The sequence below is a fragment of the Ambystoma mexicanum genome, chromosome 2q, assembly GCF_040938575.1.
Source record: "Ambystoma mexicanum isolate Mex_15411 chromosome 2q, UKY_AmexF1_1, whole genome shotgun sequence".
NCBI lineage: Eukaryota > Metazoa > Chordata > Amphibia > Caudata > Ambystomatidae > Ambystoma > Ambystoma mexicanum.
This window is the reverse complement of record NC_090924.1, coordinates 577,405,781-577,432,737: the sequence shown is the minus strand read 5'-3', so window position 1 is coordinate 577,432,737 and position 26,957 is coordinate 577,405,781. Positions and strand designations below refer to the sequence as shown.

General features: G+C 45.2%; 1 protein-coding gene across 3 annotated transcripts in view; it reads right to left on the bottom strand.

Moving 5' to 3' along the window:
* The window catches only part of CRYGN (crystallin gamma N), a 584,616-nt gene that overhangs the window by 11,522 nt on the left and 546,137 nt on the right, over positions 1-26,957 (bottom strand). Inside the window, exon 1 of one of the 3 annotated variants that reach the window (XM_069646725.1) lies at positions 3,138-3,323. The exons of the other annotated variants lie outside the window; for them this stretch is intronic. Within the exon in view, the coding sequence (XP_069502826.1) occupies positions 3,138-3,158 (21 nt within the window). The 5' untranslated portion in view covers positions 3,159-3,323. Of the gene's footprint in view, positions 1-3,137; positions 3,324-26,957 lie in introns of those variants that run through there. 3 annotated transcript variants of the gene reach the window in all.

Below are 26,957 nucleotides of genomic sequence, written 5' to 3'. Positions count from 1 at the left end.
TAAAACTATATTTCCAGTTCATACAGTGGCTTGAAAAAGCAAACAATAGTTCATACAGTGGCTTGAAAAAGCAAACATCATTACGTTCTGTCCCATTTCCTTTCCTGTGTGAAAGTGGGGAGACTGAGAGGGTTCACAATCGGTCATTTTCAGCACGTGCCCTGTTCCCTGTTGAAATCCTGTCACTGAGTGGAGCTTGATCGGTCCGATAAATAGCCCCTGCAGCAATCTGTAGCTGGTGAGAGGACATCTGTGGTTAGTTACTGCTGGCTTCTTCCAGGGGAAGTAAGTAGCTGTCAGGTTTTCCTCCCAGAAATATGTGGCAAGCGGGAAAGGGGGTTGGTGAACAGAGCCAGGCGCTATCAAGGGGAGCTGTAAAAAGCAAAGGGGGCACCTTGCAGTACCTCATCTGTGGGGTGTTTGCCAGGGCTCAGCCCTGGCACTTATTATTATTTTTTTAGCCTTGGCACTTATTGTCTCAGACTCACTTTAATTATGAAGTGCTGATAGTGCATCCCTCAACCACAATGAGCAGGTGCAAGCTGCAGTGTAACCCCAAACATTTTCACACGGTGGGGAGCACCTATGGTTGGTGGCAGCAGTGGTGGGTGGGGAACTGCCCTCCACCCCCCCCACCCGGAGTCACAAGCGCACTAGAAAATATTTGACCCTGGCATTTTTTTTTTTTTTTACAAATTAAGCACTGGCAACTTGTATCAATAATGTACCTGCCATGCTCTGTCTGCATGCAAACACAGCCACTGATGCGTTCCATCTGGGCTCTGGTCAACGGGAAAGAAGAGCTGCAGTAAGGGAGGGACCAAATCTCCAGTGTTTTCCAAAGGCAGTCTGTAGGAGTGAGTGGGGAGGCTTATGTGGTATGCCCTTTAAAAATCATGTATCACCCCATCGTCCCTCTTCCTCGTTCCAGTACTTGTTAATGCTTAAGTACTGTGACGAGTAAAAGAAGGACCGATAGCAATGGACATTACCGGGAAGTAACCTAGGCATTAGCCAATTGCAGTAGTGCTAGTACAAGGAACAAGTTCTGCAGCAACGCGGATCCGAAAGAAAGTTAGAGTTGTGAAGTTGAGAGCAACTTTAAAAAACCCATTGCACGCATTTATATTGTAACTGTCTGCTTCTAAGGTGGATGTCAAGTGAATGTACTTAACTTTAAACAGTACGAATTTCTGGTTATTTAGAATAGATGAAGGCTGATTTTAGCCCCTTGCACCTTAATAAACCACTGTTATACACACAAAATGTATTTGCAGTGAAATGCTTTAAAAATTGTCTACAAAGCAAGCAGCGGGGCTCGAGAAGGGTGAGGTTTGGAAATAAAACTGCCAGAGCACGACTTTTAAATGGGGGCATGTTTAGAAAAGACGCATTGCAAAGCACATGCATTGGGCCTCTTCCAAGGGAATTACTGCCGGATTCTGATACCTTCGCCACTACTAGGTCTGACGGATTTCGTGCCAGTTTATGAGTGCCCGTCTGGCAGAAACAGCCTTAATTATTGAAGTCTGTGGGCGCCATGGTGATTTTTCAGATGTGCTGTGGGCGGTAATCCCGCCCGGATACACCCTCCAGTTTTTGGTGGTAAAGCAGAGGAGTTACCACTCTCTCTTTGTCCAGTCGCGAAACTCTGAGTTTGCTGGAGCCGTAAAAGTATCGGTAAATACATCACCTCCCAAATAAATGGCAGTGACAACTTTACCTTCCTTTTGATTACTGCACTGCCAAACTCGTAATGAGGCCCATTGCTTCTGCTTTTTCTTTATTTGCCATGCTTTGTTATTTTGATTCCAGAAAACTAAGTTCAATGGACAGACCTAGTACCTGTACTCGATATACTATACCGAATTCATCTGTGTTAACTTGGGTCAATAGTATTTCTGCTAATTAAGTACCCGCCTTAGCACTCATTCCTAGAAAGCACGAGGGTTCCCCTCCTACAGAAGGAGGAATTCTACCTACCCAGCTCGAACAATACACAGCCCCATTGGAGGCCCGTAGTGGTCTATAGTGCAATGCCCCACTGTGTGGTCCAAGGTGAACCACTTCGATGGCTTGGAGCACCAATAGGTGGGACACTATTTGCAGATTTTTTTCCCAAAACAAGCACCCCAAAATTTATTCACCAAAAAGTTACCGATTCTTCTTTGCAAAAGAAAGTCTATCTTATTTTTGGTCCTTGACCTATGTGTGATTCTCGACTTGACCCTGGTGTGTGTGCCTTCTTGCTGAAGTCAAACACACGTGCATCTTGCGCATAAATCTGTGCTCTGGTGATACACCTCGCAGTGTCCTGGAACTGCCCTAAAATGTTTACCTTTCGACAACAAGCAGGGCCGTTGGGTGCGAAGCAGAGGGGAAGTAGGGGTGGCCCTCGCCTCCTCGACCTGCCACTCATTCAGAACCACGCTGAGCACAAGAGGAGCTTCTCATTTTCACCTGCACCCTGAATACGATCGGAAAACTCGACGAAAGAGGGCACCATTTAGGCCATGTGGTATGCCAATGGTCAACGGCGGATTTGCCTCCTGTGACGCAGTTGCTACACAGCCTATGCACTGATCCAAATAACATTGATATACCACACCGTCACGTCCACTCTTTCAAGTGTGTTCACTCTATTTTTGTTGGTCAAAGCTGCAGTTGGAGGTGTAGAATATTCAGCTTACATGCGATGTGTGTGGCGTTCTTTTCATTTAAAAACGAGAGTAGAATAGGCCTTTTCAGCTGACAAGCCCTAACTGCCACAGTGTCACCAAGTAGCCATTCCTAAAAGTTCACCTCCAGTTAGGATCCACTCAGCAGTGCATTGTGGATATGCAAATTAGCTGAAAGACATGCATTTTGCAGAAAATCTTCTTTGTCACAGGGTCATTCCAAAGCAAGAGAATGACAGTGCGGCCATGACGTCGCAGGCGCACGAGACCCGTCCTCATATTTGAGTTTTATCACAGGAACTATTTTCCCGCCATGCCTCAAGTTACGCCCCCTCACCTCTGCCAGTGGCTTTGCGCTCTGACAGTATCCCTCAGGCACCCTGCTCTCAAAAACACAACACAACTGGCATGAAAAGAAGGCCCGCATTAGAGGCAGGCGTTCGCTCGGCGCATACTCACTTTTCCGGAATACTGGGACATGTTTGCACTGGACGCCGTCCAAACCGCAGCAGGAGCCAAGAAATCTGACAGTCAGAAAAAGTTGGACACCCCTATATATATGTCCGGCCAGGCACGAGCCGGCCCGCTCAGGCTTCTCGAACAAAGAGTCCGCCGTAAAAGGGCTTGGAACATTTGCTGGATTTGCAGAAAGCCAGTCCACCGGTCGCTGCTGATTCCAGACTTTTGGATGCAGCGCGCCCCATTGGACAAAGGATTTGCTTGGCAGGGATTTGGGTCATTAGTGTTGCTCGCGTGGATCGCCTCACAATGGAACATGCGTTGCATGGATGCGGCCGCACACAATCTCGAACAAGTTGGCTGCTGCGGACTTGTTCTCAGTTGCAGGCTAGAAAGCAGCTATTCCACAGCCATTTTGCTCTTGCGTTGAAGCAAGTCTCCTGAAGTGCTGTAACTGCTTTACACAGTGGGTGAGATAGCTGGGTGTGTGTTAAGGTCTATGATGTCTCGTATGGCAAGTTAGGGCTGCCGAGGTTGCACAGGTCGAAGGTAAAGAACAAGCAGTCTTATTCACAAGAAGGTCTAAGTACCGCAATGTGTTCCTATACTTCCACAACACCCAGGTTCTCGCTTACAGCATAAAGTGACTGGTCCATATGCATTTCAGGCTTCAGCACTGTCTGTGCAGCTGTTCCTTTTCTTCGGAAAATCTGTTACATGAATGTTTTCCATATCATTCTCACCGTGAATTACAAGGTGAAGGTGTTAAATGGTTGGTTGCTATACTGTTGTGCACTAGTGCTCAAATGCACGTTCAAAGGGCCTGTCACGTGAAAAGTAGCTATTCCAGTTCTCTTCAGCTATACCTCCGAGATAAACATCACTAAAGTTAGCCCACAGCGGTTTGTGGGGGCCAATCTGGTTCCTGGGTTCGAGGGCACTACTTACTGATTTGGGCCTGCTTTCCAATCCACCTTTGTCACTTGATTTTGCCCCATCACCACGCTCCAGTTTTCACCATCTAAGGTGGGCAAATGCTTTTGCTAGTCACTTTGGATGCAGAGGCGCCTCAGAACAAGTTTGTAGTGCGCGCAGTTCCATATGGCATAGTTCGTGTCCCCCTCGCCGTCCCATATCCACTTTTATGATAACATCCATGGCAAAGGAATTTTAACACATAGCACAAAAAAACGGTAGGACCTTTATGCATAGAGGGCACCAAGCAGTTAGATTTTGCTCAGGGGCCTTTCGTAGGATTTCCCAGGCCCTATACAGCCAAAGCCATGCATACACCACTCATTTTATGTATTGACATCACCAGAATTTACATCGCATAAAATCACATTCCAAGGAGTGTCATCAGTCTTTGATACGCAAGGGCATCATTGGTAGTGAGATTAAAACAAGTTCCATTTGGAAGTCAAGAGACAAACAACTTTGTGCTCTGCAATATATTCATGGTCACTGTTAATTTTTTTTATTTTTATACTTTATATAACCCAAGGGGTTTTTAAAAGTGAACTTTCTATTTTCTTTCTTTCTTTCTTTCTTTCTTTCTTTCTTTCTTTCTTTCTTTCTTTCTTTCTTTCTTTCTTTCTTTCTTTCTTTCTTTCTTTCTTTCTTTCTTTCTTTCTTCTTTCTTTCTTCTTTTTCACTTATATGCCTTTTTCGACCGTTGACAGAATTATGTCCAGAATTTTTGCCGTGGCAGTTACCCAGGTGGTTCGACCACCTCCAATCAATCTCGGCCACCAGGTCTCTACATCATAGGTATAGGCCGCGGCTAAGATTTCTTTCAGGTAAGGACCTCTTATTGAGTCGACTCCTGGGCTTCTTAACAACAAGTGTTCAATTGTTTCCACTGTGCTCAGATCTTTACAAAATCTACACGTGTTTGTAGTGGCCAGGCCTCTTATCTCTAAGATTTCATTTGTGGGTAGTAAATTGAGGCGGGCTCTTAAAAAAGTATTCCTCAGCTTTCTATTGGGATACTTTTTCACATATGGTTGAAGTTCGTGTAGTTTGTGAGCAGTATGTGGCAGATGTGAAGTTAGTTTGTATGAGGCTGCCTTTTCCAAAGTACATATCCAACCCATCTCGTTTAGCTTTTTATCAGATTTTTGTCTGATTATCCATTAGATCTTTTTTTGAGCATTGGATATGATCGAGTTTTGCTTCCTGGATTCTGTACCATTTGGTCAGACTGGCCACACCACCTTCTTAAGCTTCTTTGTTTATTGCTCCCACAAGCATTGGACGATTTTCCAACAGTAATTTTCTGAACAGCATCATGCTGTTCCTTTCCACTATAGAGACAAGTGAGAGCTGGCTCATTTCGCGTCTAATCAGGGCTATTGGCGTTGATTTTGGTAATTTCAAGACTTCTCTCCTATATTGACTTTCCATCTTGTTCCAGATGTTTTGTGGTATCCCAAGCATCGCTTCAGCTCCGTAAACTAGTGTAGGAACAACCTTTACCCTGTAGAAGTCCACAATTCGAATAAGTGAAAAACGGCCATATTTTCTGTCAATCGCTTTGCTTGCGATGTTAAGTTCTTTGTTTTCTGAAGCAGATGTCTTTGCATTGCAAGCTCCTTAGATGAATTGTCCACAATAATGCCCAAATATTTAAATTCATTTACTATTTCGATCTGTTCGCCTTCCAGGGACCAAGTGAAAGAGTCACCTTTATTTCTTTTTTTGCCAAGGAGCATGATTTTGGTCTTTGGTTTATTTATTTCGAGACCATTTGCATTTATATATTCCGCAAGGTTGTTTAGTTGTCTCTGCAACCCTATTGCGGTTTGATCAGCAATTAAGATGTCGTCCGCGTACATGATTCTTGAAATTTTCATCTGTCCAATTTGCGGGGGAAAAGATCTTAATTTTTCCTCTGTTTCTTTGTAGTCTCCAATGAAACTCAAGAAGAGTGCAGGAGCCAAAGGGCATCCTTGCTTGACCCCCTGGTTGGTTGAAATCTCCTCCGAAAGTGTACCTTGATTATCAAGCCTCACTTGTATCTTTGTGGCTGTGTGTAAAGCCATGATTGGATGTAAGATTTGTTCAGGGCATTTCCATGATCTTAGCTTCTCCCATAGTCTCTGTCTATTGACTTGGTCAAAAGCTTGTTTTAGGTCAATGAAGGCCATATAAATTCTGGTCCCTCTCGACTGGCTTTTGTTTTTTAGGATGTTAATCGTTAGATATTTTTTCTTTTTAATAGAAAAAGTTGCAGTCACAGTCACTTCAAGGGAAAACGGAATTGCCATTCCTGCCGCGTCACCTCCTCGGAACTGGAGGTACATCCTCCATATTTCGAGGTGGCATTATTCCACATTTTGGGGTCGCATGGGACCTCATTGAGGTGTGGGGGAATATCGCCCCTGGTAATTCCACCATCATTCTTTGAGGGTAACGTGGCAGAAATACCTCCAGCCAAGTGCTGTGGTTTTTGCTCCACTTTACCTCCAACGTTGGAATTTGGCGGTGTGGTAAAAGTGGCAGTAATTCTGTGACCGCCACTTTTTTTTTTTAACCACACCACCAAACCTGTAATGAGGCCCAGTGATTTTAAACATTTGTTCAAGATCAAACATTTTGGTTAAGTGGTGAAACCAGGATTTGGGCACAGGCAGCGATTTAACCACTTAAGCAGATATCTTCCCTCCTTTAGTTAAAAAGAGTATTTGTTAAGGTTTGGGATTCACAATCTTAAATAACAATTTGTTTCATAACAATGCATTGAAAAGTACAAAGGTGACATAAGAAACTAAGCTGACAATGTCTATATACATTATTATAGAAACGTTTGGAAAAAATACTCTTCATAGCTTTATTTTGCTCAGGCTGAATGGAAGACACAAGGTATGTGTACACAAGGTATAAGTGCTTTTAGACTGTATTCACAGTGAAATAAATGCAATGCAATATGAGGTCATCTGTCAAAAGTCATTATCTCCTACAGCATGGATCATTATGCCCCCTTTCATTTAATGTCACCTACCATTCGCACATCTTAAAGCACAACAATCCTTCCCCAGACACTGCTGTATCTGGGCTATCAACCTTTAATTGCTTATATTGCAATGCCCGGCTGACACAAAAAGAGACCTGAGGGGTGGGGTGCAGGGCAGTGGGGAAGCTGCTGTGCTTCCCTGCTCTTTGAACTATCACTGGAAAAAGTGTGAACTGCAAGCTGGGAAGGCGACTGGCAGATGTGGAAGAGAGTGGGTGAATTTGGTTAGTTGGGAGCAGTGTGGGACTGGGGCATAAACTTGTCTCAGGGACCAAAAAAAGGGGCCCACAGTTGCAAATGTCAATTCAATCCTTTTGCGACAGACTGTTTGAGTGGCACCCAAGGGAGAGGTTTTTGATAAAATGTGATGCAAAATGTGCACTTAAAGAATATGTATTCAGTAACGCTGGTCAAAACTATGAGCCGCATGGTGAAGTAACTTATCAAACTGGCCAGAAACGTGGGCCACTTTGAAGAAAAAAAACGGGCCCGCATTTTGCCTTTTTGGTTCGGGCATTGCCCTATTGCCCTATAGGCCAGTCTGAGCCTGGTTGGGAGATTGAAAAAAAGCAAGATGGCAGTGTTGCGTGCTGATGATGCAGATTAGAAGGGCCCTGAACTCTGCGTGCATGAAAGCTTCTGTTAAGATAGGCCATGTCAGGAAAGCACCAGGAGCCACAGATACAAAAGGAAGCCTTGATTGTTGTAGTTGCAGGTTAGAAGTTACAGGAACAGGATAGGTACATATCCCAGTAACATAACATAGCTAGATAAAACCAGTGACTGGGAGAAGGGCTAGTAGTTAGAAACAGCTGCCTCTGATCTCAATGATGAAGCAGAGATACAGGAAGTGCAGAAGAAGGAGGAATTGCCTCACAAGCCAAGGGAGGACACTGAGTGAAATGAGAGGCAGGGGTCAGAACAAGTGCCTATGATCTCAGTGATGCAGCTAAGGTACAGAAAGTGCAGCAAGAGGGGAGGAGGCAAAGAGACCTCAACATTAAGAGCAAGGACTTTCCCTTCCCAGTGGACTAATGCCTAAACATGAAAAAACACAGAATGGTGAAGCCAGAGCCTCCTCGGCTCCCTCCCCCTGCAACACGCCCCCCTCCATAAAAAGAAAGGCAATACACCCACTGTCTGGCAACAGCGGCAAAATAAGAGTATCACTTATCAGAATGATGGCTCGTAGGCAGACGTCTCCTCGCGCATCCAACATGAGCAGTGCTAGCATGTATCTCTTGGCAGCTGCTCAAGCAACATCGAGTGGGACATATTTTTATTTTTATTTATTTGATTGTTTATTAATAACGCGCTTAATACCCAGAGGTTTCTAAGCGAGGATGTTATCGGGTAGGTGTATACATAAGCATCGGCAGAACTTCATGTCATCTCCAATTAGCAGAATATCAGCGAGAAATTGCGTTGTAGTGCCGGTAGCGAGAAACCACAAGAGGCCAGAGTCCAGAGGGCACCTGTACTGTGCCCATTGAAGAGTTGAACACAAAATGCCATACCAGCCGAGCACCCCCTCAGTATTAGTATACCGTGTGAGAAGCATAGCACCGAGCACTGAGAGATCACAGACACCATTCATCACACAAGAAATGGGCCTGGCATTATAATGACAAATAAGGTGGTGGGTGGCGGAGTGGGCTGGGCACAGACCTCTCCCATGGTTGATTGTAGGCCATTTTAAGCCACTGATGGTCGTTCATGCTACTCCTTCTTGCCGCCTCCCTGTGATCAAACTATCATTTTATAACTTTGTTTTATTTTGTATGAGGATAAATCTCTCTGCAAAGAATAGCGCACATTTCAGTCACTCCGTACCCCAACCAGTACTGCTGGGCAACCGTCCATGGACTCAGGTGAGACTAATCGCTGCTAATCTCACCATACATCCGTTTCAGATGTCTATGCCAAATGCATGATGCGACATGTGGCCCTAAATACATCACATGATAGAAATTCAAAATTTAGAAGGATGAAGATACATTTCTACCCCCCCCCCCCACCCCCGACCTCCCTTTATTTGCTCCACAGGCGGCAAACAGTAGGGCACGTTTCAATGAAGCAGTATATTTGAATTGTAGTAAATAAAAGGTGCACTACTGTCTGTGGAGGGGGGAAGAGGGCATTGGTCCTCTGTAGGTTGTGAACCTGGGCATCTTGAACTCTAGACTGACTACCTCCACCAGTGGACAGGAAGTGCTAGAACACCTTGTCTACCAAGGGCGTGAGGCTGATTGCTCGTTGTAGGTCAAAATACCTTTTTAAAAAAAAAAATAAAAAAAATGATCGATTTAGAAAGACGAACTGCACACAAGTGCGCAAAGGGGCCGACAGACTCACCAGGCCCCGGAAAACCCGTCGCGGGAGTGTAAGGTAAGTGTATGTCTGTGTTTGTGTGTGTGAGTGTGCGTGTGTGTTGTGCTGGGAAGAGGCAGTGGGTGGGAAAAAGATGTGTTTCAAAATGCGGTAATGACACATGGAACCTGATTGCTCACCCAAGCATGTCTCTAGTCGAGTGACCCTTTGCTTAAGAGGGAGAATTAATTATACTTTGTAGCAAAAATGGAACACATTTCAACCAAACAATAACACACCTTTAAATTGATCAGTACCTCTGCCACTTTTGCTGGACAATTTTCCAAAGACTCAAGTGCAGCTAAACACTACCAATCTCACCACTCAAGTACTCAGGCAGCTGACATTTAATTTTACTGCCAAATGTAGTATGCTACACATATGCCCTTATTCACAGAGTGTTATCCAATGGGATTTTGCCATTATTAAAACGCTTCTGTGATTTAGGCCCTTAGTCGTAAATAAATCACACAATAGATTTGTAGCTGCATGTTTCAGTTGAAGTAATTAAAAATTAAAATAGAACACATTGGTCATGTAGGAGATGTGAACCTGGGGCCTTTGATCCTTGCTGAACCATGGAGGTCATAAAACATTTTTTTTTTAAAACCTCGGAAGCTCCTGGTATAGTGGGGGCCCCTGCCCCACCAGGTCTCAGGGGTCCCTGGCCCAGTCCTCACCCATCCAGGTGAAGGCCGGGCTGGGGGCGCGCACAGTAGGGGTTGGAGCTGACTGTGACACGTGGCGCATGCCACGTTCAGCTCCATCCGCCTCTCCCTCGGCTTCCGTGCAGCTTGCATACAGGCACCAGGAAGCTCTCGCAGCTTCCTGGTTTCTGTTTGTGCGCAGCACGGAGGAGCCCAGGGTGGCTTGGAAGGATGGACCGAAGCTACAAGAAAAAGATAAGAAGGCATGTGTGAAGTACATGTCAGATGTATGTATGTGAATGGTGGGTGAATGAGAAGTGATGTGATGTGTGTTTTTTATATTTTCGTTGGGTGGGGCTGTGCCTGTTTAGAGAATGCAATAAGTGATTGTAAGAGAAGGTGTGAGTGAGTGACTGGTGGGTGAATGAGTATGAAGGTGATGGTGTGTTTTTGAATGTTGTGAATGTTGTGCATGGCTGTGTGCCTGTGTAGAGAATGTAATGAGTGAATGTAAGAGAAGGTGTGAGTGACTTGTGAGTGAATGAGTATTAATGTGATGGTGTTTTTTTAATGTTCTGGGTTTGTGTGTGGCTGTGTGCCTGTGTAGAGAATGTAATGAGTGAATGTACGAGGTGTGAGTGACTGGTGGGTGAATGTGTATGAATGTTATGGTGTGCTTTTGAATGAATGTTCTGGGTGGGTGGGTGTGTGCCTGTGTAAAGAATACAATGAGTGGATGTAAGGGATGGTGCGGGTGAGTGACTGGTGGGTGAAAGAGTATGAAGGTGATGGTGTGTTTTTGAATGTTGTGCATGGCTGTGTGCCTGTGTAGAGAATGTAATGAGTGAATGTACGAGAAGGTGTGAGTGACTGGCGGGTGAATGAGTATGAATGTTATGGTGTGCTTTTGAATGAATGTTCTGGGTGGGTGGGTGTGTGCCTGTGTAGAAAATACAATGAGTGGATTGTAAGCGATATTCAATCAACACTACAGCTAAATCAATGCCTAGTCTGGGATGCTGAGGAAAACCCTTATTGATGTATTTTTATATCCAGTTCAGTACTCTGGATGACAACCCTTGTATAACACCCCCCTCTTAGAATCCCTCTGACCCCACTGAGCCAAGAAGTAGGTTTGTTTTGCAAATTAAAAGGTTTATTTGAAAATGTAAATAATATATATATATCACACTTCTATAAATAAATTGATAATGGATATTACACTTGTGAATATGAGCAGTAGTCAGCAAGAGGTAACTTATAAATAGGAACAGAAGAATAAGGTGGGAAAGAATGCTTTATATGGTTCAAGGAAACGCAAGGTGGAATAAAATGCAGTACAGAAATAACTTGTTATGATTTTAGCAAAAGGTAATATGATCACTTTTTCTTTTGACAATTCACTCCCCCCCTATGCAATACAAGAAATGGAAGGAGAGCACACAGTCTTCAAGAATCCCAACAAATCACACTTTATAATGCAATATACAGTTCCAATTCCCTCAACAAGCTTAGAGAAAACAGGGATGAGTTTAAACACAGGCAAATTACTTTAATGTGGTTTGCAAGGAAGTGAAAAGGTGCTAAAATTGCTTTTAATTCCCTCTAGAGGTTCAGGGTAGGTGATGGCTACTTTATATTAGTTCAGGCTCACTTTAACAATACTCTATGAATGATTAGCAGATTGCAAACAAATTTTAGCAAAGAGAAGCAAAAAGCTGCTGATTTCCACAGATGAAGAAATCGGGCCAAATCGCAAATCGTGGTAAATTTCACGAGTGTGTATCTCGTTCCTAGCTCAAACGGTTCCGGAGATACGGATGATTTAATAAAGGTAGATTTTCGGATTTAAAGTAAAACTCAAAATGACAGGTGACAGCTTGCAGCTGCAGAATTGACAGGTGACAGTAGTGCAGCTTTAAAAATGACAGATGACATGATTTCTAGGAGGCTGTTCTAATTAGGTTAAAATAGCTTGAATTAGATTATTTTAACTAAGAGATTGGGTTCTGCACATTTCTGGCAGATACTCACTCCTAATTTTGAAATTAATGGGCCTCATCACGGATCTGGTCAACTCTACCTGCCCCAGCAGTCTCTTTTTATGTGTTTTAAAAAGTGGTTGGAGAGGCTAGCATCACTAAGCCTGCCCCTCTCTTGATTTTATAGGTCAATAGATTATTTGGTTCCTGATTTGGGAAGGGATAGTGTGTCAGAATGATGTCATTTTTATGACCTGCAGAAATTACACTCCCCTGGTCAATGTGCACACAAATCTATTCCTGATCCAAATACATATTTCCCAGGTACACAGTTGTTTGACATCACATACACACATAATATATTACTAAAGATAGTCCCTGTCCCGACTCTGGCGTTTCTAGGAGCTTGCATTCAAAAATGGCAAATTATTTTCGATTTTAGTGGATTTTGCAACATTGGTTTTTCATCAAAAATTATACAAACGTACATTTCCCTTCCACATATATCCCAGTAACTTTCCATGTCTCTAGCTTAAACACATTGTCAACAATAATCATAATTAGCGGGGTTTTGCCCCAGAACATGGTACAAATAGGAGTTTGGACTCAAATCGTGAGGACATTTTTCAAACTAAGACTCTCAAAGTTATACATTCCTGTCATTTGGTTACAATAAATTATCACTGTTTCTATAAACTATATATTTGTTGCAATTCAACTCCCCAAAGTGTTTGGGTCTGCCTCCAGAAGTCTGGGTGGGTCAGTGATCACATGTCTCTCCTTGCTGGCAGAGGGCTGTTGACAGGAAACACTCAAAATTAACATACCCCATTCAACAGAAAGAGCCTTTTGTGTGGGCTCCAGCAGGCTGCCTGGAAGTCTCTCCTCAATCAATCAACAGGGTCATGTAATATCCTACCTCCTGGTGTGGAATCTCTGAGGTGTTAAGGTTTCCCAGCCTGTTGGCCTCTGGGAACAGCAGGTGGCTGGATTTTCAATTAACCAACAAGCTTTGAAGTCCCTGCCCCTCTTGCAACTCCTAAATACAGTTTCCCTGTCAGAGTTTAGACCGCTAGCGCCACCTTGGGGAATTTGTCGATACCGCATCCATTTTTGAGTTGTCTTGAATTACTGCATTTCAATAGAGTGGTTGTTTGCTTGATAGTATAGGACCCTTGCTTAACATTGTTTTGATGGCATCCTTACAGTAGAGTGGTGATGTGGAACCCCCCACAAGAAGGTTGTATCTTTGGAGTGGTCTCGTGCCAACTGCGCAGTTCTCCTATTCTGGCGTGAATGTGGGCGGTGATAGCTCATCCCCACATCCACCCAGTCTATTGATTTAGTTTGTTCTGGGATAGAATAATGGGCGGCGACAGCTCATCCCCACATCTACCCAGTCTATTGATTCAACATGGGTCAAAACCCTTGACAAAACCCCCCTGCCCGACTACGCTTCGATTCCAGTCGAGGGGAAGTCGGGTGCAAAGGAGGTTTTGAGCCCTTGCGCTGGTATGTCCCCATTATCTTCTTCCAATTCTGTGGATGGCACAGTTCAGCATCTTTTCCTCCACCCAGTTGGATCGATCGGTTCTCCTCGCCGGTCCTGATGGGAATATTGGGCGGTACCCCGGGCCCCTCGGGGCTCTGCTCCCGGTCCCCGGATCGTCCTCCTTGGCCAGTCTCCAGGTTTTCTTTCTCCTAGGACGACAAAGGACAGCGGCAATACCTATTCGTAGACATTTCTTCTCCACCATTGATATAGTGGGGTGGCATATACATTTTTTAGTCAAAACATTTGCGTTCTTATTTTAACAAAAAACAAGATACAATTATAAGACATTTTTTTTTCCAAATCATAATATTTTAGAGACTATATGTGGGATATTTTAGGGTTGGAATTGAATTACTCTGGAGCGGTCCCCTCTGGTATTGCAGAGGACTCCTCCAGTTGCTGCAGAGTGTGCCTGGGATGGCAACACTTTAGCTGATTTATATGGACCCACTTATCTTCCCCCTCTGCCAAACTGCCTTTGGGGATGCAGATCTTATAGGCAACAGGAGAGATCTTGTCTATAATTTCAAACGGTCCCTTCCATGTAGGCAAGAATTTTCGCAGTTTGGCCTGGTTCCTTTGGAAATTTTATAGATAGACCTGATCACCCACCTTATATTCCTTTCGGGTAGTTTTTAAATCATAGTGGGTCTTCATGCTCTCGGCTGATCTTTCTAGATTCCGCTGAGCATAGGCAAAAGCATGTTGAAGGTGTTTCCTTAAACTCTCCACATACTCATGAGTTGTGGAGGCATTTATCAGTGTCTGCTCTTGGGTCCTGTAGAGCAAATGCTGGGGAAGCACCATCTTGCGTCCAGTCATCAACTCAAATAGTGACATTTTAGTTGCAGGTGAAGGGGTAGATCTGATGGCCATTAGGACCAGAGGTAATCGGATATCCCAACTTGGCCCAGAATCTGCCACAAACTTTTTAAAGATGCTCACAATGGTTCGGTTATATCTCTCTACTGCTCCAGAAGAAGCTGGCCTGTAAGCAATGTATAGCTTCCTTTTAACCCCCAGTATCTCCCACACCTTTGTCATTACTTCACTGGTGAAGTGGCTAACCCTGTCTGACTCAATCCTTTGAGGTAGACCAAAACGGGAAAAGATGTGGTTAATCATCAGGGCAGCTGCTGTTTCTACCTTGCAATTTGGGGCTGGGAGACATTCCACCCACTTGGTAAACAAGCATGTAACGGTCAACATGTACTTGTTTCCTCTAGACGAGCGGATTACAGGGCCTACAAAGTCGATTTGCAAATCTGACCATGGCAGTGTCATCCCCCTCTTTTGGAGAGGCGCACGGTGTGTGAGGGATGATGGCTGAAATTGTGCACACACAAGACACCCCTTCAAGTATTGGTCGAGGTCCTGCCCCATGTGTGGCCAGTATGCAACCTCTCTTAAGATTTCCAGTGTCGTGTGAAACCCCCTATGACCGGCAGTGGCCGCATCATGGGCGTGACTTAACATCAGGCTTCGGAATGAGGTAGGGACCACCCACTGATCATGGCCAGCTTGGGATTTCCTTACCAACAAACCGTCTTGGATTCGGAACCTTTTTGGACATTTCATCAACACTCTTAGGTCCTCTTTCCCAATGTAATCGGTATCCGTCAGGGGAAAGTTCTCAGGGTCCTCAAGGTGTTGGTAAAACTTACCAATAATTGGATCCCCCTTCTGAGCTGTAATTAAATCAGCATCAGGGGTCTCCTTACTCCATTGTGCAGTTGAAAGATCATTGTGAGCATTTGTCTGGGACCTAGTGATAGCAGTGACCTGGATTTCCCCCAATAGGGACTCTATTTCTATTAGATCCCCTTGGATGGCCCCGGTTTTGGCCAGCTGATCAGCTAAATCATTTCCAGTTTTGTCTGGTCCCTCTACTTTGGAATGACCCTTGATCTTTTTCCAGTAGATGGTCATCCCATTCGATGTGACCAGATCATCAATGTTTTGAATTAACTTCCCATGTTTCAGGGGTTTGTTATTAGCACATAACATGCCTCTGGTTTTCCAATTAACCAGGTGCTCAACGAACCCGTTCCGTACATAATCCGAATCCGTGATTAAGACCAGTTCGTGGAGTTGATGTTGGACAGCAGTGAGGATGGCCTGAAGCACAGCCATCAATTCTGCCACCTGACTACTTCGGGGACCAATTCTGTATCCAGCAGAGGGTTCTGGTGACTCATTCACCCATGCATTCCCTACGCCGGCCACCAGTTCTTTCTCCCCGTTGTTGTCAACATGGTACGAGCATCCATCCACATAGACAGTGGGCATTCCCTCACACTTGTCTTCTTCAAAGACTTTGTGTGGGGAATTGAGGTATGCCTCCATGTTGTCCTTGATTTTTAGACTTTCGTCCTCGAGACAGTTTTCTCTGGCACAATCATGCAAGTCAGCCAGACCTTGCGCGAGGGGACTCTTCTTGTTTTGGCCATATCTGACCTCCACAGGAAAGCCTTGCATTGACAGAATCCAGGAAGTAATTCGGGAATTACTCACATTTCCGGCCCGGATTCTGTCACTTCGGAGGTATTGCAGAGGCTGGTGTGGAGTCTCCACTATGATGTGTTCCCCCTGGATGAACAGGCGGTAATTCTTCAATGCCCACACCGTTGCCAGGAGTGCCTTTTCACAATCGTTGAATTTTTCCTCCACAGAGGATAAAGTTTTGCTCGCATAGGAGATTACTTTAGTGACCTTGTCATGCTTTTGGTATGATACTGCCGTCAAGCACGTATTAGAGAACCCTGTCTCCAGGAAGACCCCTTGTTTCTGACAGGGTAAGCTAGGCAAGGCGCTTGTGAGAGGCTTCTCTTGAGTTGTCTTACTGCCTCGGATTGTTCTGGACCCCATTCCCACTTGACCCCCCCCCCTTCAAGAGATGAATCAGGGGTCTGGTGATCTCTGAGTAGCCCTCAATGAACTTTCTGCTGTAATTAGTCAGTCCAAGGAGGCTCCTTAGTTCCCGCAGAGTGGTGGGGTCTTTCAGTTTCTGAAGTGCTTCCACTTTCTTTTCCTGGGGACAGAGACCCTGAGGAGTAATCTCATGCCCTAAGAAATTAACACGGGTTCTACACCACTGTGCTTTCTGAAAGGAAAGTTTTGCTCCGGCGGCCCTCAACTGTGTCAGAACATAACGGATCTCTGCTATGTGTTCTTCCACAGATGAACTTTTGATGAGGACATCATCTACATAAGCCAGGTTACCCCTCGCACCCAGGTCGGGCATGGCCTTATGTAGGAAAATGTTGAATTCATTGCCGGAGTTGAGGTATCCGAAGGGAGTCCGGGTCCATGTGTATTGCTGGCCCCCAAAGGTAAAGCCAGTTTGTATTGGTCCTCCCTACTGACAGGCACGGTCCAGTATCCATTGGTCAGGTCTATTGCTGTGAATACCTGTGACCCCTGGATCTGGGCCAGCCCTTGGTCAATGTAGGGAAGAGGCCATCGGGAAGTATGGACCCGTTTGTTGAGCTCCCTAAGGTCGACGCAGAGTCTCCACTGGCCGTTTGGCTTCAATATTCCCAGCACCGGGTTATTGAAGGTGCTGTGTACTGGACGGATTATTCCCCGGGACTCAAGGTTCTTAATTATTTCAGTAAGGGACTCCATGGATGCGAGAGGCAAGCAATATTGTTTCATAAACACTGGAGTCATGCCAGGGTCCGTGGGAATTGTTGTCGTGTGGATGTCGGTGCGACCACAGTCATATGAGTCTACCACAAAGAGATCTTGGAAATCCAAGAAAACTTGTTTCAACTTTTGATTTTGTTCCAGAGTCACACATGCATCAGCTAGGTTGACTCTCTCTTCCACCATCTGCCTGAAGCCTGGAAAGACTTCTGGTTTGGCTATCTCAGCGGCCTCCTCCAGCTGGGTGGAGAAGTCGCTGGTCAGAGTGCTGATTTGGACTGGAGGCCTCAGGTGAGAAAGGCAGCCTTCATGGACCTGGAAAATCACCTCATCCCTCCTGAAGTCACAAGTCACATCTTCCTTACCATAAGGGCAAGAAGTGTACACCAGGAAGTTCCCCCCATGCCGGGTGAAAATCCTGTCTGGTGTTGTATGGTCATCACTGTCACTGTCAAAACAGTCCTTGGGGATCGGTCCTAACAGTTAATTTCCTAGATCAATGGAGAAATGTCGGTCATCAACTGCCATTCCAATAATGGTGCCTGCGGCTAGAGTAATACTCTTTAAGTCGCTGTTATCCACCTCTACTGGAATGGTGTCATGTTCTATGTTGACTAATGGAGTTGGGTTTACCCCCAACCCTTGCTGTTGGAGAGAAGCATTTAGATGTATATAAGCATCAGAGTTTTTCAATTTTTGTCCTCTTTTAACTTCCACTTCCAGGGAGAATTGTCGGGTTCTTTCTGGGATGGTGACTTCCTCTTTGAGCTGAATTTCAACTGCATAAGGTAGCAATTGAGCTGACCTAAATGCTTTTTCCGGATCATCAAAGCCCATGGGATTATCCGCTAATCGGGAACAAGCTTTGAAGTTAATTAGGTCCAAACTAATAACAAAGCGATTGAGAATGTCACTGCCTAAGTAAAAGGCAGCAGTGACGTCTCGCACAACCCAACAATTATGGACTATGCTCTTGTTGCCAATGGAGATTTTGAGCATACACCTGCTTGGCAGGAGATGTTTGGAATTAGGTGCTTCCAGGTCCATTTCCCATTTGTCTATCAGTTTGAATGTGGGAATGGCTGGATCTTTTGGGAGTTGGCGGAACATGGCTTCGCTGATGAAGCTCTTACCGTTGTTCACACACACTCGAGCGAGAACAGAGTCCTTCCCATCATTTAACTGAACAGGGATGAACAACTGCTCTCCAATTTGCTGAATATCAGCCAGTCTCTGAGCTGATTTCACATCTTTCTGGACTATAGGAGTGGGAGTTTCTGATTGTGTATTAGTAAAGAATTTCAGGGTGTTTCCTTCCAGTGTGGAATACCACCTTAAACTGGAAGGAAGGTTGATTTTCAGAAATAGAGAGGACCCCCCATCACCAGTCTGTTGTCCTACTGCTATTACTGTCACGTCTGGAATTTGGTTGTTCTGGAAGTGAAATTCTACTTGGTCAGATTTTTGTTCAACCATGTGGCAGGTGCCATTTAAACTAACATGGTTGACACTCTGTTTTGATTTTATTGGTCGACTAGTCTGGGTCCAGAGGACCTTGTTTACGCAATCTATTAGGGGTGACAACCTTCTCAGGAGGTCATTCCCTAGTAAACAAGGGGTGCCCTCTGGAGTCACTACTATGACCGGGTGTTTCACCTTGTGTCGCCCAATTTTGATGTCCAAATCTGCAGTCCCCTCGACAGGAATTTCCTTCCCGTCAAAGTTCTGCAGTTGTCCAGGAAGAGAGGTGAGAGGAATACGGTAATTCTCCCCCCTTCCTCCATTTAGTTCCTCAAAGGCCCTTTTGGACAAAAGGGTAGCTTGGGATCTAGTGTCCACCAGTGCCAAAATTGTTCCCTGCCCCTGTACTTGTACCGGGGCATAGTATCTTCCCTCCTTCTCCTCAAGGGGGCACAGATAATGCACATTTTTGGACAACTGGTGGGCTAACTTTCTGGTTTTGGACATTGCTAGCGAAGAGATGTGGGCAGAATTCTGTGGAGAGCCTGGGGAATCTGAAAGAAAAAGTTGGCAACTGGAAATGGTTTTGGTTTCCGGGCTGCCCCCCCCTTTTTGGAGGCAGTCATCAGGATGGGTTTGACCCATGGGATTTTGGTATTGTCGGTTCTGGGATGAGATGATGGGCGGCGGTAGCTCAGTCTCCACATCTCCCCAGTCTGGATTGGAATCCCTTGGGACCCATTTTTCTTTGGGAGGAGTTCCCCCATCTCTAAAGGAGAAGATCCTTTTCCCAGGATCCTCTGAGGATTCCTCTCCCTCAAATTGGAAGATCTGTACCTCCTCCACAAACTGGGCCTGTTTGGGTATTTTGTTTCTCCTACCCCCCCTCTGCTCCTTTGGAGGCAGACTTTCAGGGGCAGGAGATTTTGTTTCCGGTTCCTGGTTTTCCAGGGGCTGTTTACAAGTTGGGAAGGAAGCTTCCTCCAAGACTTTACACCCCCCTTCTGCTTGTGCCTCCTCCCTGGGAACCGGTGGGTTATCGGGGTGCTGCCCCCGTTATTGTTCTGGAGCACCAGGTCCAGAGCTTGGGGCATTCTGCGGTGGCATACTCATCTGCGGGTTCTGTTGAGCCCTCAGTATGTGACCAAGATCTCGTGCCATATTTTGGACCTGGCGCTCAAGTTGTGAAACCCGCTCAGGCTGGTACGGCGCTCTATTTTCTCCCCTGGGCTGATCCCGGGAAGGGTAGCTATCCCTTCTCTGGTAATACCCCGGGTTGGGAAGATTTGGGTACCCCTCCACCCTTGGCCTCCCCTCTCCCGGATTAGGTTGTCTGGGCTCAGGGAATTAGGGAAAGAAGGATGGATGATTTTGGGGCTGGAAATTGGGTGGATACCTGGGGAAAAAGTTCTGCCCAGGATTTGGCGAATTTCTGCCCTCCTGAGGGAAGTTAGGAGGGAAGTTCCCCGGGTCAGATGCTTGGCTGGATCCCCCCCCTTGGGCTGGAGGAGTCCACACATAACCCAGGATTGGTCGGTTTCATTGTAGCGGGGACTTATATAGTCAGGGGAGCGGGGGACCCCATTTGTGGGACTACCTCCTCGACTCCCTGTCTGTGACTGGCCCGAGGGCCTTCTGGGCTGTGAATTATTTGGTGCAGGCAGGTTTTTAGGCCCCCCCATCTCCAAATCTAAAACGGGGGCAACCTTTACCTCTGCCACCTCGGCAGCAGCAGGGGTGCTGTTGGTTTTGGGGTTTTTCTGCACATTATTTTTATTTTCGATGGGCTTCTGCACCTCATAGATCCGGGTAGCCTGTTCAATGACCCAGTCTAAAGATCTTTTCTCATGAAAATCTCTCACAAGCTGGGTCATTATGTATTTGGGTAAGGCATGAAAAAACGTATTGCTAAATTCTCTGCTATCGGTGCGCACCCTTCTGGTGGTCTGCGCAAAAGCACGCTTTAATTCTTGCACAAACTCTTGTGGGGCCTGATCCTCCCCACATTGCAAATTGTAGGCTGCCTTGCGAGCCTCTTGAGGATTTCTGTGCACAGAAAAATATTTCAAGATGGCCGCCCTGTATGTGGACCACCTTGAATGGTTTTGATCCTCCAGCCCTGCAAAGAAACTGGAGTATTCTGGTGAGAAGGTTCATTTGATGTACTGTATGCAGCTACTGCTGTCCTTCAAATGGAAAGTCTCCATCATTTGTTCATAGAGCTCCAAGTGTTCCCAAACAGAATTGCTTTTATTTGTTTCAATGGGTCCTTAAGCAAGGCCCTTTTTGCCTTGTTGGCCTTTTTGGTTCGGGTAACCCTGGTCCATTCATCCTCTGACTCAGAAGCACTGCTCCCAGAGGTGCCTGTCTGATCTTCCAGGTTTTCCCGGATTCTGCGAGCCTGGGAATGGCTGGCAGAATGTGGGGACCTGGTCTCCTGTGTCCTGTAATGCTCAGAGGAGTCTTCAGATCCCTCCTTGCTGCCAGGATTTGATAGGTACCCCCCCACTGACCTAACTGAGCAGAGGCTTTCAGGATGCCCTTAATGGGCCTACTCTCCTTGGGTTCCCCACTAAATTGCACTGTGCTTGGGTGCCCATACCCGGATGCCCGCCCATCCATTCCTGGGAGGTACTGGCCTATGAGCCCCATACTTCTAACTGGATAGTAATCTGCCAGCCCCGCGGCCCTGGGCTCATGCGCGCGAGGGGACATGGGGGTGGCAGAGTCCAGGGACTGGGAGAGATGAAGGCCTCTGGTACTAGGGGTCCTGAGGTTATGCTCAGGAGTTTCTCTTTCCCAGCGAACCTCATCTCTATCCGCCCCTGCTTCCTGTTGCAAAGCAAGAGCCTGCGCTTTCAGTTCCTCAGTTAAGGCCTTACTAGACTCTATAAGTCTCTCCTGCATCGCTACCTGTTGCTGGAGCCTATCATTGTGCTGGCAGAGAGCGTCATTCTCTCTCTGTGCCTCCTGATTGGTCCTGGAGTACTGGGCCAGTCTCTGCTACAGGAGGGTTACCTCCTCAGTCCCATCGCTACTGGCCTGCTCCTTTCTTGCCAGAGCCTCCTCCACCCTCCTGGTGTGATCTAGCAAGCCCTGATGCTCTTTTTGGAGGTCACCCAGCCCCTGGAGGGCCAAGTGATTTTCTTCAATTTTTCTTTTTAAATGGCAGACTTCCTGGCCTAAGGTATCCCTTTCCTGACCAAGAGCCTGCATTTGTGACGCCAGGTCGTCCCTCTGCCTTTGAAAGGCACCAGCTTTCTGGCGTTCTTCATCAAACTCTGCCTGGGTATCCAGGTCTTTCAAAATCAATTTATTGCTTTCCTCTTTCTCTCTGTCTAGTTGGATTTGCAGGGTGGCTACCTGCTCTGTGCATGCCCTGTTGAAATTGATCTGTTGCTCCAGCTTTTTCTGGCTCTGCAGTAAGGAGTCCAAACTGTCTTGGCGCTCCTTCTGCAAAGCCATAATTCTGGTATCCTGGTCTGTCTTTTCCTGTTGCAGTATATCCATGTCCTCTTTTATTTTAATGATATACTGCCTACTATTGTTTTCTGACTCCTGGCTCCTCTGCAGCCTTTGCTCAGAAGAGACCAGGTCAGATTGGGCCTTTTCTAACGCCATCTGTTGCCTATTTGCCAGATCTTGGCCTTCAGCACATTTGTCCTGCATGGCTCCCATATATAGATACAAATATGCCGCTATCCTAACCATCTTGTTGTGTTCATCTTTAACTTTAGGAACCATGTATAATTCACTCAGGGCCACATGTAATGGACCCTGATCTCTCATATATCTGACCCTGTTTCAGTGACCTTTTGCGCGATTGCCTGCAACCAGACCGTTTGGTCCTGATGAGTCCACTCACCTCTCACAAATAGCTTATGTAAGAAGTGCTCTCTGGCTATTTTCATATCTACCAAGGTCGTCATTCTGGAATTTGAGTTCCTTCCTGACTTACAGAAGTTTGTATTTTATTTTGCAAAACAGACCGTTTCCTTTGAGGGATGCTTTCACAGTGTAAAACAGCATGGTGATCTAACCGGATATGTGTATCTGGTCAGTTGGCACACTGTATTAATCTGCACAAGTGGTACATCTAACCCAGAGTAAATATCCCGGCTCCGAGCCCCCACTTTTGTAAGCGATATTCAATCAACACTACAGCTAAGTCAATGCCTAGTCTGGGATGCCGAGGAAAACCCTTATTGATGTATTTTTATATCCAGTTCAGTACTCTGGATGACAACTCTTGTATAACACCCCCCTGTTAGAATCCCCCTGACCCCACTGAGCCAAGAAGTAGGTTTGTTTTGCAAATTAAAAGGTTTATTTGAAAATTCAAACAATATATATATATATATATATATATATATATATATATATATATATATATATATATATATATATATATATATCACACTTCTATAAATACATTGATAATGGATATTACACTTGTGAATATGAGCAGTAGTCAGCAAGAGGTAATTTATGAATAGGAACAGAAGAATAAGGTGGGAAAGAATGCTTTATATGGTTCAAGGAAACGCAAGGTGGAATAAAATGCAGTACAGAAATAACTTGTTATGATTTTAGCAAAAGGTAATATGATCACTTTTTCTTTTGACAATTCACTCCCCCCCTATGCAATACAAGAAATGGAAGGAGAGCACACAGTCTTCAAGAATCCCAACAAATCAGACTTTAAAATGCAATACACAGTTCCAGTTCCCCCATCAAGCTTAGAGAAAACAGGGATGAGTTTAAACACAGGCAAATTACTTTAATGTGGTTTGCAAGGAAGTGAAAAGGTGCTAAAATTGCTTTTAATTCCCTCTAGAGGTTCAGGGTAGGTGATGGCTACTTTATATCAGTTCAGGCTCACTTTAACAATACTCTATGAATGATTAGCAGATTGCAAACGGATTTTAGCAAAGAGAAGCAAAAAGCTGCTGATTTCCACAGATGAAGAAATTGGGCCAAATCGCAAATCGCGGTAAATTTCGCGAGTGCGTGTCTCGCGATTATGGAAAAAGTATAGGGAGTAGGAAGTCGGTTCTAGGTTAGTTGAAAAGCCTAGATTCTAAGCTTTCAGAAGAAAGTTAAATCTCGTTCCCAGCACAAATACGGATGATTTAATAAAGGTAGATTTTCGGATTTAAAGTAAAACTCAAAATGACAGGTGACAGCTTGCAGCTGCAGAATTGACAGGTGACAGTTGACAGTTGTTCAGCTTTAAAAATGACAGATGACACGATTTCTAGGAGGCTGTTCTAATTAGGTTAAAATAGCTTCAATTAGATTATTTTAACTAAGAGATTGGGTTCTGCACAGTTCTGGCGGATACTCATTCCTAATTTTGAAATGAATGGGCCTTGTCACAGATCTGGTCAACTGGACTGGACTGGGCGGTTCTGCTCACAGCGTCTGGGTCAGCTCTGCTCTGCTGGTCTAGCCTCTCTGGATACGGCGGGTCAATCAGGCACCTGTTCTGCTCACAGCAGTCTGGATCTCTGGTTCTGCTCACAGCGGTCTGGGTTAGCTCTCTGGATACAGCGGCCTGTGGTTCTCTGGATCTCTGGTCTGGTCTCTGGCAATTGTTCTTGGCAAAGAATTCAAACAGCTCGCCCGGCTGTGGAATAGTTTGCAAATGATTTTAAGGATGCTGAGGCCTGCTGAGAAGAGTTCTCAGTTTGTGGGTTTAGGCCCTTTCTTTAAGTTCTGAAGTAAATTTCTGGTTTCTGAAAATTGATGGATGTGAAGTCTGGAGTCTCCCGGCAGAGCGTCCAGCAGAAAATGGAATTCAATGTCTCTACCTGTCCCAGCAGTCTCTTTTTATGTGTTTTAAAAAGTGGGTGGAGAGGCTAGCATCACTAAGCCTGCCCCTCTCTTGATTTGATAGGTCAATAGATTCTTTGGTCCCTGATTTGGGAAGGGATAGTGTGTCAGAGTGGTGTCATTTTTATGACCTGCAGAAATGACACTCCCCTGGTCAATGTGCACACAAATCTATTCCTGATCCAAATACACATTTCCCAGGTACACAGTTGTTTGACATCACATACACACATAATATATTACTTAAGATAGTCTGTGTCCAGACTATGGTGTTTCGAGGAGCTTGCATTCGAAAATGGCAACTTATTTTCGATTTTAGTGGGTTTTGCAACATTGGTTTTTCATCAAAAACTATACAAAGGTACATTTACCTTCCACATATATCCCAGTAACTTTCCATGTCTCTAGCTTAAACACATTGTCTACAATAATCATAATTAGCGGGGTTTTGCCCCAGAACATGGTACAAATTGGAGTTTGGACTCAAATCGTGAGGGCATTTTTCAAACTAAGGCTCTCAAAGTTGTACATTCCTGTCATTTGGTTACAATAACTTATCACTGTTTCTATAAACTATATATTTGTTGCAATTCAACTCCCCAAAGTGTTTGGGTCCACCTCCAGAAGTCTGGGTGGGTCAGTGATCACATGTCTCTCCTTGCTGGCAGAGGGCTGTTGACAGGAAACACTCAAAATTAACATACCCCATTCAACAGAAAGAGCCTTTTGTGTGGGCTCCAGCAGGCTGCCTGGAAGTCTCTCCTCAATCAATCAACAGGGTCATGTAATATCCTGCCTCCTGGTGTGGAATTTCTGAGGTGTTAAGGTTTCCCAGCCTCTTGGCCTCTGAGAACAGCAGGTGGCTAGATTTTCAATTAACCAACAAGCTTTGAAGTCCCTGCCCCTCTTGCAACTCCTAAATACAGTTTCCCTGTCAGAGTTTAGACCGCAAGCGCCACCTTGGGGAATTTGTCGGTACTGCATCCATTTTTGAGTTGTCTTGAATTACTGCATTTCAATAGAGTGGTCTTTTGCTTGATAGTATAGGACCCTTGCTTAACATTGCTTTGATGGCATCCTTACAGTAGAGTGGTGATGTGGAACCCCCCACAAGAAGGTTGTATCTTTGGAGTGGTCTCGTGCCAACTGCACAGTTCTCCTATTCTGGCGTGAATGTGGGCGGCGATAGCTCATCCGCACATCCACCCAGTCTATTGATTTAGTTTGTTCTGGGATAGAATAATGGGCGGCGACAGCTCATCCCCACATCTACCCAGTCTATTGATTCAACATGGGTCAAAACCCTTGACAGGATGTAAGGGATGGTGCGGGTGAGTGATTGGTGGGGGAATGAGTATGAATGTGATGGTTTGTTTTGCATGGTCTGGGTGTGTGGGTGTTTGCCTGTCTAGAGAATGCAATGAGTGGATGTAAGAGACGGTGTGAGTGAATGACTGGTGGGCGAATGAGTATGAATGCAGTAGTGTGTGTTTGAATGTTGTGGATGGGTGGGTGTGTCCCTGAGTGGTGAATGCAGTGTGAATGAATGTGAGAGGGGATGTATGGGGGTGTGACTGGTGGGTGAATGGGGATGCATGTTTGTTTTTGTATGGCCCTGGGAGACTGGGGACCACTAGAGCATTTTTGTCACATCCTTTATTGACTTTGCATGTTTTACTGGTATTTTAGGGCAAAGTCAAGTTCATCAGTGTCATTACCTGGCTAAACTGGCATTTGGGTGCAGTCAGGCTAGCCAGTGCTTACTGTGACATGACAATTATTACTCAGCATCTTTAAAAAAGCAAGCATGATAAGTAGTGTTACCTCGCTAGACTGATGTTTTGGTGTAGCAGCCTGTATATTTTTTTTACTGTAGCATGACCTACAACCGAGCATCTATGATGAATCAAGCATGATACATGTTCTTATGGGTCTAGACTGGCTTACATTGGAACCAGTTTGGACATTTTCATATTGTGACAAACCAACAGTGTATGTTCTTACATAGGACTACTGGAATGTATTGGCAGAGCCAGTTTTGTGCCCAGGGCCAATGATGATACTATAAAAGAACATCTTAAAGCGAATATGAGTATGGTTTTATGTGGGAATGCTAGCATATGTTGGTGGAGCCAGCATGGAAATGTATGGGCACAGCCCGCATGACATTTATTTTTATACTGGCATATATTGCAGGGACCAGCATGATAATTCATTGGGAAATGCCCTGTGCAATTTTAGTCACTTGAATCTTTTGTACATTTTTCATGATTTACCCTACATGATTTACCCTACAAAAACCGACTT